Raw genomic sequence first — 12,904 nt, 5'->3', positions numbered from 1 at the left:
TGGAGACCCAGGATCGAATCCCATGTCGGGCTCCCTGCATGGAGCCTGCTTCTCCCTCTGCCTGTGTCTCTGCCTCTCTCTCTCTCTCTCTCTCTGTGACTATCATGAATAAATAAATAAAATCTTAAAAAAAAAAAAAGAAACTGAGATGAGAGAACAACAATAAGGAAGTGGACACAAGAGACTACTTAGTTTTTTTCTTTTCTTTTGATTCCTCCTGAACTAATTTTAGACTTGCAGAAAAGTTGTAAAAATGGTACAGAGGGTTTTATATATCTTTGAGCCAGCTTTCCCTAAGGTCAGCATCTTATGTAACCAAAGCACAATTATCAAAAAAAGGAAATTAACACTGATGTCATACTGTTAACTAAAATAAACTAATTTTTACTCAGAAATCACTAGTTTTTCCACTAATACCTTCCTGAAACTTTCTTGTCACTTGGTGTCTGTCACGTCATATAGCAGAAAGCTGTTTCTTTACTTTCACTTAATTGAATTCATTGAATTTCATTATACTTAAAATATAATAAAAGTTATTATAGAAAGATCAGAAAATGCAAAAGCACAAAAAGAAGAAAATTGTAAGCCAAAGATTACTTAATATTTTGGTATGTAACTTTTAAGCTCTTTTTGGCCTCTGCACAAACTGGGATGGATGGGAATGGGTACCCCACCCCTTAGTCTTCTCAAGGTTCACAAAATCTGCTTCACTGAGATGTAATTCACATATAACACGGCTTACCCGTTTAAAGTGCACATCTCAATGGTTTTTGGTGTATTCGCTGAGTTGTGTGATAATCACCACAGTAAATTTTAGGACCGTTTTATCTTCCCAGAAGAAATCCACACCCATTAGCACTCTTCATTCTCTTCCAACCTTCTCCTGGCCTCCCCTTGCTTCCTCAGCCCTAGGAAGCCACCAATCTATTTTCTGTCTCCATGGATTTGCCTGTTCTGGACACTTCATATAAATGGAATCATACATTACATAGTCTTTTGTGACTGACTTCTTCCACTTAGCATAATGTTTTCAAGAGATATTCAAGTTGTAATTTGTTGTGCTCTATTCCTTTTTATGGCTGAATAATACTCACTGTGTGAATGTATCATATTTTGTTTATCCATTTATTATTTGATGGACATTTGTATTGTTTTCATTTTTGGCTATTACTGATAATGCTGCTATCATTTGTGTTTGGTTGACCCTTGAACAAAATGGGGGTTAGTGGTGCCAATGCCCCCACACAGTAAAAAATCCAGGTGTAATTTTTGACTCCCCCAAAACCTAACTACTAACAGTCTACTGTTGACCAGAAGTCTTTTTTTTCTGACCAGAAATGTTAACCAATAACATAAACAGTGAGTTAACACATGCTTTGTATATTATATACTGTATTCTTACAATAAAATAAGCTAGAGAAAAGGAAACATTATTAAGAAACTCATAAGGAGGGCAGCCCCGATGGCGCAGCGGTTTAGTGCCGCCTGCAGCCCGGAGTGTGATCCTGGGGACCCGAGATCGAGTCCCACATCGGGCTTCCTGCATGGAGCCTGCTTCTCCCTCTGCCTGTGTCTCTGCCTCTCTCTCGCTCTCTCTGAATGAATAAATAAATAAATCTTTAAAAAAAGAAAAAAGAAACTCATAAGGAAAAGACATTTGTGGGACTATATTTATAGAAAAAAATCCACATACAAGTGGACCCATGCAGTTAAAACCCCTGTGGTTCAAGTGTCTACTGTATAAGCTTTTGTGTAGATATGTGTTTTCATTTATTTTGGGCATATACCTAGGAGTGGAATTGTCAGATCACATGATAATTCTATACTTAACATTCTTAGGAACTGCAAAACTGCTTTCCAAAACAGTTGCACCATTTTACATTCCTACCAGCAATACACAGGGTTCCAATTTCTCTATTTTTACCAATACTTGTTTTCCATTTTTTTACTATAGCCAGTCCTAGTGGGTACAAAATGGTATCTCACTGTGGTTTTGATTTGCATTTCCCTGATGGCTAAGGTTATTATCTTTTGTGTACTTCTTGGTAATTTGTATATCTTTTTGGAGAAATGTATATTCAAATCCTTTACTCATTTTTCAATTAGGTTGTCTTTTGATTATTTAGTTGAGTTAGTTTAGTAAGAGTTCTTTGTATATTCTAAATATAAGATTCTTATCAGATATGTAATTTTCTCCTATTTTGTAGACTGCCTTTATACTTCCTTGATACTTTGTTATGTGTTGAATTCGGTCCCCTAAAAAAGATATGTTGAAGTCCGAACCCCTAAAGACCTCAGAATATGACTGTATTTGATTATAGAGGTAATCAAGTTAAAATGAGGTAATTAGACTAGGCCCTAATTCGATATGTCTGATATCTTTATAAAAAGGGAAAATTTGTATATAGACAGGGAGGATGCCATGTGAAGACAAAGGACTGAATTAATCCACCTAGAAGCCAATGAATGCCACAGACTGCCAGCAAAACACCAGAAGCTAGGAAGAGACAAGGAAAGATTCCCCTACAGGCTCCAGAAAGAGCTTGGCCTTGCCAAGACCTTCATTTTGGACTTCTAGACTCTAGAACCATGAGAAAAGAAGTATCTGCTGTTTTAGGCTACCCAATTTATGAAACTTCATTACAGAAGCTGTAAGAAACTAATACAGTATCCTTTGTAGCAAAAAAAGGTTTTAATTTTGATGATACCCACTGTATCTTTTTGGGTCACTTTGTGCTTTTGATATCACGTTTAGGAAATCAGTGTCTAACTCAATGTCACAAAGATTTATTCCTATATTTTTCCTAAAAGTTTTATAGTTTTAGCTCCTACATTTAGGACTATGATTTATTTTGAGATAATTCTGGGGGTATGGTAGAGGAAGGGGCCCAAATTCATTCTTTTGCATGTGCATATCCAGTTTTCCTATCACCATTTGTTGGAAAGATTATTCTTTCTCCCTTAAGCTGTCTTGGTGCCCTTGTCAAAAGATCAATTGACCATACATGTAAGTACATATTTCTGTACTCAATTCTAATTCATTGATCTATATGTCCATCCTTATTATGTTAGTATCTCAGTGTCGTATACTATAGTTTTTTTTTGTTCTTGTTTTTGTTTTTTAAGATTTTTCTATTCATTCATGGGAGACACACACAGAGAAAAAGAGAGTGGCAGAGACACAGGCAGAGGGAGAAGCAGTCTCCTTGCAGGGAGTCCGATGCGGGACTCGGTCCTGGATCCCGGGATCACGACCTGAGCAGAAGGCAGGCACCCAATCACTGAGCCACCCAGGTGTCCTGTATACTATAGTTTTGCAGTAAGTTTGAAATTGGGAAGTATGAGGTCTTTAGCTCTTGTAATTTATTTTTTTGTTTTAGAGATAATTTTGTCTTTTTCTTCCATGTATTTCCTGAGTTTTATCAACTGTCCTTCATTTCTTATCTTTTTTGTTCTCTGTTTTCACTTTTTAAATATTTGACTTAAAGTTTTCTTCTGCTTCTTGATTATTTTTTGGTGGTAGTAAGGTTTCCTCAAGCAATATGTGTAAAACTTCATTTCCTGATTTTCTCAAATAGTTCTTCTTGGATTTTACTTATCTCTCTCTCTCTCTTTTTTTTTTTTTTTTAAAGATTTTATTTATTTACTCATGAGAGATACAGAGAGAGGCAGAGATATAGACAGAGGGAGAAGCAGGCTGCTCAGGGAAACCTGATACGGGACTCGATCCCAGGACCCCAGGATCACACCCTGAGCAGAAGGCAGATGCTCAACTGCTGAACCACCCAGGCGTCCTGGATGAACCTATCTCTTGTTCATTTTTATGATACTGGGCTGTTATATACGATTCTTATTTAATGGTGCCCTTTTCTGTCAGTTTAGCAAAGTACTTTAGTGTGTTTTTGTTTTATTTGTCTTGAAATAAGGGTGGAGCTGTGAGTCCTCTGGATTTATGGTTCTCTTCTGTCTTGTACAATCCTACATTTCCCCTCTTTTCTTCTTTTCCTCTTCACTATCCAATTACCAAAGGGCTCTTCTTCTTCATTTCTTTTTGCCTTTTTTTCTGCCCCAGAAGTTAAAAGTTTGGAAGATTTCCCTTTAAATCCACCTATCCTTTTAAATTGTGTCTGTCCCTTTAAATTGCACCAGACTTATAAGTTGTATATACTTTGAAATTTCTTTCCAATATTCCAGTGCTCTCACCTGCCCAATTACCTTTTTATTTAGATTTCAGATTTAGGGTGCACTTAATATTTGGTAGTCATTCCATCACCTTCAGGTCTGCCCTTCATTAGTCCCCTACTTCTGTCTTCACAGATTGTCTTGGTCTGCTTTTCTTCACCATGAAGCTATTGTAGAGCATGGGGGATTTGGATATATGATAGATCACGATAGATCACGGCTAAGAGAAAGGAGGCTATGAGTAAAGACTGAGGATTTTAATTATTATCTTTCCCATTTACGACAGAAGAAATAAAGGAATAAGCTTCCAGAGGAGGCAGGATGTGGTGAGATCAAGAAATGGAGTAAAACATGGGAAAGACACAAATTGATAACAATGGAGAAGACAGAATCTGAATGAACTCACATCAGATTATTCAAAGTTCTACTTAGTCAAGGCAAAGTGATCTACTGAGAATAAGGGGAGTAAAGTTGGGATTAGGAGGTTCAGGTAGAGGATAAAGGTTTAGAATCATCTAAGTGGGAAACACGCCAAAGAGTCAAGCAGCAAAACATGAAGCATTGCCAAGTAGAACCGATGGCTCTGTTGAGGTTAGAGAGCATAGACGGAGTGTGGTCAATTTCCACAACTGTGTGGCTTTTCTGGGATGTATAAGAGAGACAGTGGTGACAAATACTGCAGATTGGACATTGGCAAGGCAGGTATGTCAGAAGGGTATCCCAAAGTGTGAGTAAGAGTATCACTGAAAGGGATGCTTGTGGGTCTAAGCTGGGTAGAAAGTAAAATCAAAAGAACTAAAGGTCAAAGAAAACAAAAAGAGGCCAAGGAACTCAATGTCACAATGAAGGTAAAAAGTAGCACCAAATGTGATGGGGATATGAGCAAAATCTGATCACTTATTTTGATTATTCAGAGGGTATAATATTCTCATATGCCACAAACATCCCTCAAAAATGGTGTGCCCAAACAGAAGACAACTATTCTTTAAAGTTAAAATAGACATATTCCCATTAGAAACTCTCAACAAACTCACAAGGTCCACTTGTGCAGAATGAAGGTATGGGCAACATGAAATAACAGAAGGCTGTGATTAGAGACCACAGAGTTGCAGTCTTAATATTCTCTACCTATAACCAATAAAATCACAGACTGAGTATGTAATAAGACCAAAAATTGAAACTAACAGGCCTGGTTGCCAAGCCCCAACTTTTAACACATTATCTAAGAATAATTTTTCCATTAAAATTTCACACAAACACACATACATACAAATACCATTTCTGACTATAAAACTAATGTATGTTCATTACAAGAAGTTTAGAAAACACATAAATTTCTACCTGTTTTCCCTTGGTATATGTTAATATAGGCTCTTTGATAGCTTAGACTAGTGGTTGGCAATTTTCTTCTATAAAGGACCAGACAGCAAAAATTCTAAGCTTTACAGGCTTGAAAGTGTCTGTTGCAACTACTCAACTCTAAATCCAGTAGGCTGGATTTGGCTCTCAAGCTGTAGCTTGTCAACCTCTACCTCAGACTAAAGGTAGGTTTATAATTAAAATACTAGTCAAATGAAATAAACTAGCACACTAGTTTATATTTATTATGATTAGTTTATTACGATTCAGGTACTATGCTAAAAACTGCAGGCAAAAAGACATTATTTGAGCTTAAAGGTTAGTGGGGAAATACACAATATATTCAAAGTGAGGTAGAAAACAGGAGAAAAAATGGTAAGACAGCATGAAAGGAATCATGCAAAGGAATCACAGAAAGCGTAACCAAGAAGAAGGTACCTGACCAGATTCTTACTGGACTTTGTTTTAATGCATTGCTTAATTAAAGAACTTTATAGCATTTTATGTTTAAACACAAGCCTACCTTGGAATAAGAAAGTGCTATTTGTTGAAACACAGCATCATCTGGTGATTTACTATATGTGGCAAGCCCTTGTTCATCATCATCAAAAGGATAGTTCACTACTAAAGAACCTGCAAGGGAAAAGAGGAAAATGTATCATGTTATCTCCTTCAAGATGGATTATCAACATAAATTGCACTTTCATAATACTGCTTAGAGACTGGAAACCAATACAATTTCCACAATTTTCATTTGTTCACCTGTTCATGTATTCTATCTCTACTAACCCACATATCTTTGCCTTTTTTATCATGCCACTTCATGGGAATGGAAGTGAAAGAACATATTCAACTTGAATTCAGATGAGGTAATCCTGTAGTAACAAATACCAGCCAACATTTGTATAGAGCAAAAAAAATTTTTATGAAGCAAGTATGAAGAACTATGCTCATTCTATGCCCCAAAATAGTTCTAAGAAGAAAAAGTCCAGTTCAATACTGCTTAGACAAATTTAATGTCCCAAAAAATGTTCATTTCATCCCAGAATTATGACCTCCATATCTAAAAATTAGAACAGAAAAAAGCCAACATCAACTTCTACTCAATACTGTTTTCGTACAGCTAATTTTCTAAGGACAGAAAAAAAGTCATAAAAGACTTATTTCTATGAAATGGTCTATTTTAAAAAAATTAGTATCAACCTAAAAAGCAGGATCAGTAAAGGAAAAAAAATAGATATATTTGACTTCATCAAGATTAAAAACTTGTGTGTCAAGGACTTTATTAATAAAGTTAAAATATTTTTAAAAAGTTAAAATACAACCTATAGAACAGAGAACAGGAGAAAATATATCAAAATCAGCAATCTGATAAGGGCCTAGTATCCAGACTATATAAAGACCTCCCACAGCTCAACAAAAAGACAAAAAAAAATTTTAATTGGCAAAAGACTTGAACAGATATTTTTCCAAAGCAGATACACAAACGGCCAAGTACAAGAAAAGATGCTTGTTACTAGTCATCAGAGAAATGCAAATCAAAACTACAAGGAAATACCACTTTTTACCCACTAAAATGGCTATAATATAAAACAGAAAATAACAAGTGTTGATGAGGATGTAGAAAAACTGGAATCCTCATATGTTGCTGGGAATGTAAAACTGTATGACTACTGTGGAAATCAGTTTGGCAGTTCCTTAGAAAGCTAAATATGCAATAATCATATGGTGATATTTCCATCAAAAAGCTAAACATGGCTAAATGAAATAAGTCAGTCAAAGACAAATACCATATGATTTCATTCATATGTGGAATTGAAGAAACAAAACAAATGAACAAAGAAAAGAGACAGACAAAAAATAGACTCTACAGAGAACAAACTGAGGGTAAGGTGAGGGGAGAAGTGGAGAGATGGAGGAAATAGGTGATGAGGATGAAGAGTACACTTATCATGATAAGCACTGAATAATGTACAGAATTGTTGAATCACTATATTGTGCATCTGAAATTAATATAACACTGTATGTTAATTACACTGGAATTAAATTTTTATAAAAAAAGCACAAAACATGGAATTACTCAAATAAATTGAAGTCAGGGACTCAGATATTGTATATCATTATTTACAGCAATATTATTTATCAGAGTGAACAAGTAGAAACAACCCAGATATACTTCAGTGGAAAAATGGATAAATTGTGATATATACATACAATGAAATATTATTTGGCCATAAAAAGGAATGAAGTACTAATAAATGTCACAATATGAATGAACTTGAAAACATTATGCTAAGCGAAAAAAGAAAGACACAAAAGATCACATATTGCATGACTCCATTTCTGGTTCCATTCTATGAAATATACAAAAAAGAAAAAAAAAAGAAATATACAAAACAGGCAAGTCCACAGAGATAACAGAGACTGGTTGTTACCAGGGCTTGAGGTGAGGGGAAAATAGGGAGCAACTGCTCAATGAGTAAGAAATTTCCTTTTGGGGAGATGAAAATGCTTTGGAGCTAAATAGAGATGGTGGTTGTGCAACATTGTGAATGCACTAAATGTTACTGTATTGTTCACCTGAACGTGATTAATTTTATGTTTTATTAATTTCAACTTTAAAAATTAGTATCAAAATTTACAAAGAGGAATCTTACTTTTCTTTCAAAATCCTTCTGAATTGTTGACACCAAAGAAATCCTCTTTTAAATTTCTTTGCTAAGATTTCAAAACCCATTTAAAGATTTTATGATGAGAAAACAAAATGTCATAGAGAGGAAGGGTTAGATGGCAGTGGAGTAGAAGGACCCACATCCCACGAATACAGGTAGGTAACTATCAAATCATCCTAAATACCCCAGAAATCAATCTGAAGACTGCAGAACAAACTCCATAAAACATAGAGAAGAGGCCACATGGAAGAAGCTAGGAAGTGTGGAGACACGGTTTAGGAAAGAAATGGATCATGGTCCTTGTAGTGGAGAGGGAACCATGGTTGCAGAGAAGGGCAAGAGACAGACTAGCACACAAACAGGGATGCACAGGGGAAAATGAATCCCCAGAGCAATTGTTTTGGCAAGCGAAAAGGCCTGAATTTTGTGAGTCCTTGCAACCAAAGGGGCTTAAAGCCTGGAGTTTTAAAGGTTAGCATGCTTGGCTCTGGGAGAGCTTGGAGGATATTGGGGTTACTCTTGAAGAGAAGGCAGAGTGAACAGCCAGTGGACACACAGTGTAGAAGCAGCAATCTGAAGAGTACCTGGGGCACACAGTGAGGAGGTTATTTGCTCATCTTAGAGTGTGTCCCAGAGAAGTAGCATTCAAGGAGATACTCCTCTAGGAACAAAGAAACTGGCCAGAGCCATCTCCCTCTCCTACCCCTCAGCATAAGCATAGGGCCAACAGTGGAAACTAGTGCCGTGCTGACACTCACTACTTAACTTGCTTATATCAAGCTCCATCCGTCCACATCCCACACTTTCCCACCTCCATGCTCTGGAAGAACCACCTTTCCCAGTCTCACTTGCTTAAGTTCCAACCCAGTGGGCCCCAGAAGATTGACCCAAGCTCCTGCCCACAGTGTGTTTCCTGAACTGGGAGTTCTGCAGGGCCTCAGTTCTGGTAGTGGTGGCAACAGGTCTCATTTCACAAGCAAACCAGAACATATCTAGTTAAAACTCACCACATTCAGGCTAGGGACCCAACACTACCCACAATAGGCAAAGAGCCTCTGCAGGCAATTTGCCTGAAGGATAAAGCAGCCAGGACAAAACAGCAGAGCATACACAGCACACATTGAAGATAATCCTAGAATACCAGGCTTCTAGGGGAAGAAGGGATGCTGCAGAGAGAGCAGGGCAATATAGGACCTCCTCATAAGGCCATTATCCGCAAGATAGGAGATGCAGCTTACTTTCCTAACACAGAAAAACAGGCACAGAAACTTAGACAAAATGAGAAGACAGAGAAATCTGTCCCAAATGAAAGAACAGGACAAGGCTATGGCTGGAGATCTAAGTAAAACAACTATAAATAACATGCCTGATAGAGAATTCAAAGCAATGACCATAAGGATACTCACTGGACTTGAGAAAAGAGTGCAGGACATCAGTGGGACCATTAACATAGAGATAAGGAATAACAGCCGAGTTAAAGGGGTCAATAAATGAAATGAGAACATGTTTGATGGAATGAACAGATCTAGAAGACAGAGTAATGGAAAGTAATAAAGCTGAACAAAAGAGAGAAAAAAGAATTATGCAAAATGAGACTAGACTTAGGGAACTCTGTGAATCCATCAAAAATAATAACATTTATATTAGAGGATTCCCAGAGCAAGAAAAGGGAGAAAGGTGGGGGGGAGGGAGATAATTTATTTGAAGAAATAATAGTTAAGAACTGTTCTAATCTGGGGAAGGAAACAGATATCCAGATCTAGGTGGCACAGGAAACCCCCAACAAAATCAACAAAAGCAGATCCACACCAAGACATATTATAATTAAGGTGGCAAAATACACTGATAAAGAAAAAAAATATTAAAGGCCACAAGATAAAAGACAGTTATATACAAAGGAAACCTCATAAAGCTATCAGCAGATTTTCCAGCAGAACCTTCCAAGTTAGAAAGGAGTGACATGATACTTAAAGTGCTAAATGGGAAAAACCTGCAGCCAAGAATACTCTACCCAGCAAAGCTATTATTCAGAATAGGAGAAATAAAGAGTTTCCCACACTAACAAAAACTAAAAATGTTCATGACCAGTAAAGCAGCCCTATAAGAAATATGAAAGGGGACTCTTTGAGTAAAAAAAAAGGAGAGATTAAAGTGACAGTATGAAGGCAGTTAACATAAAAGCAGTAAAAATAAATATTCCTGCAAAAAAATCTGTCAAGGAACTCATGAAATAAAAAGATGTAAAATGTGACACCATATGCCTAAAACATAGGGAGGAGAGGAGTAAATGGGTTCAAATTTTTTAACAACCATCAACTTAATATAGACTGCTATATGCAGAAGATGTTATATACAAACCTAATGGTAATCACAAATCAAAAACCACTAATAAATATGCCAAGAATAAAGAGAATGAAATCTGAATATATCACTAAAGAAACCAGGCAAACCATGGAAGAGAGAAAAGGAGCGAAAATCCTTAGAAACAACCACAAAACAAGTAATAAAATGGCAATAAACACATATCTATCAATAATTATTCTACATATAAATGGACTAAATACTCTAATCAAAAGACACAGAATGACAGAATGGATAAAAAAATAAGACCCATCTAATATGCTGCTTACAAGAGACTCATTTGAAACCTAAAGACAGGGATCCCTGGGTGGCGCAGCGGTTTGGCGCCTGCCTTTGGCCCAGGGCGCGATCCTGGGGACCCGGGATCGAATCCCACGTCAGGCTCCCGGTGCATGGAGCCTGCTTCTCCCTCTGCCTGTGTCTCTGCCTCATTCTCTCTCTCTCTCTGTGACTGTCACAAATAAATAAAAAAAAAAAAAAAAAAAAATTTAAAAAAAAAAAAAAAAAAAAAAAGAAACCTAAAGACAGCTGCAGTTTGAAAGTGAGGGAATGGTGAAATATCTATCATGCAAATGGGTGTCAAAAGAAAGCCAGAGTAGCAATATTTTTATTGGACAAAATAGACTTTAAAACAAAGATTGTAACAAGAGATAAAGACAGACACTATATAGTAATAAAGGGGACAATCCAACAAGAAGATAGAACAATTGTAAATATTTATGTACCCAATATTTATGTACACTCAAATACATAAAACAATTAATAATAAACATAAAGGAATTAACAGATAATAATACAATAACAGGGGACTTTAACACCCTATTTACATCAATGAACAGATCATCTAAACAGAAAATCAATAAGGAAACACTGGCTTTGAATGACATACTGGACCAGATAGATTTAACAGATATATTCATCCTAAAACAGCAAAATATACACTCTTTTCAAGTGCACATGTTACATTCTCCAGAACAGATCACATTTTGGGCCACAAAGCAAGCCTCAACAAATTTTAAAAAAATCAAAGTCACACTCTACATCTTTTCTGACCATAATGCTATAAAACTAGAAGTTAACCACAAAAAAAAATCCAGAAAGTACACAAATACTTGAAGGTTAAATAGCATGCTACTAAACAATTAATAGATCAATCAGAAAATAAAAGAAGAAATAAAAAAGTACACTGAAACAAATAAAAATGAAAATACAATAATTTAAAACCTTCAGAACGTAGCAACAATGGTTTTAAGAGGGAAGTTTATACCAAGATATGTCCTGAAAGAAACTAGTCTAGATGACTGGAGATGTATCTCCTACTGTGACAAGGTCTTGATACATTTGTAAATCTGTAAATTATTTTCATTGGAATATAAGTATTAAGTTTTCAGATTTAGCCAACACGATGTGTGATATATTCTGAGAATATTTTTTATAACTCAAAAAACTGTTTTCTATCAAACATGGTATAAAATATATTAAAAATTATTTTGCCAACCAGGTTGTGGCTTCATAATTCCTGTTTGGGTCTTTAAGAGTTGTTCATGATTACCAAATGTAAAAATATTTTTTTTCCTACTTCTGGCAAGCTTTCAAAGCAACTTTTGGAGAATTTCAACTTACTTTTTAAATATAAACATAAGTATGTACTGTTCTAAAATGGCAGGTTAAAAATAAATTTAAAATAAATAGAATAGAATAGAATAGAATAGAATAAAATAAAATAAAATAAAATAAAATAAAATAAAATAAAATAAAATAAAAATAAAATAGCAGGTTAATCTATATGCCATTAAATCTCAACTGTGATAACTTCAGTAGATATCCTGACATACATTGACACTAGATTACTTCCCTATTACCCCTGGTGCTAATAACTTCACTCTTTTTTTTTTTTTTTTTTAATAGCTTTACTGAGATGAACAGTTGACCCCCACACAACAGGCACTTGAATTGTGTGGATCCATTACATGCAGATTTTTATCGATACAGTACTACAAACTTATTTCTTAGTGATTTTGTAGAAAGGTATTTCTACAAATGATTTTCTTAATAACATAAAATTTTTTCCAAGCTTACTTTATTCTAAGAATACAGTATATAATACATACAGCATACAAAATATGTGTTAATCAACTATTGATGTTATTGGTAAGGCTTCTGGCTAACAGTGGGCTGTTTGTAGTTAAGTCTAGGGGGAGTCAGAAGTTATACATGGATTTTCAACTGCACAGATGCTGGCCCCCCTAACCGTCATGTTGTTCAGGGGTCAACTGTAATTTACATAACATACAACCCATCCATTTGAAGTATATAATTCACTGTTATTT

At 35.6% G+C, this 12,904-nt stretch overlaps 1 protein-coding gene across 1 annotated transcript in view; it reads right to left on the bottom strand.

Annotated features, from left to right (window-relative positions):
• CPD (carboxypeptidase D) overlaps positions 1–12,904 on the bottom strand; it is an 81,958-nt gene that overhangs the window by 28,077 nt on the left and 40,977 nt on the right. Inside the window, exon 8 of the mRNA XM_025476228.3 lies at positions 6,065–6,174. Within this exon, the coding sequence (XP_025332013.1) occupies positions 6,065–6,174 (110 nt within the window). The remainder of the gene's footprint in view (positions 1–6,064; positions 6,175–12,904) is intronic.

This window comes from Canis lupus, chromosome 9 (genome assembly GCF_003254725.2).
Source record: "Canis lupus dingo isolate Sandy chromosome 9, ASM325472v2, whole genome shotgun sequence".
Taxonomy (NCBI): Eukaryota; Metazoa; Chordata; class Mammalia; order Carnivora; family Canidae; genus Canis; species Canis lupus.
The sequence above is the reverse complement of the archived record's forward strand: the minus strand, read 5'-3'. Positions and strand labels throughout refer to the sequence as shown.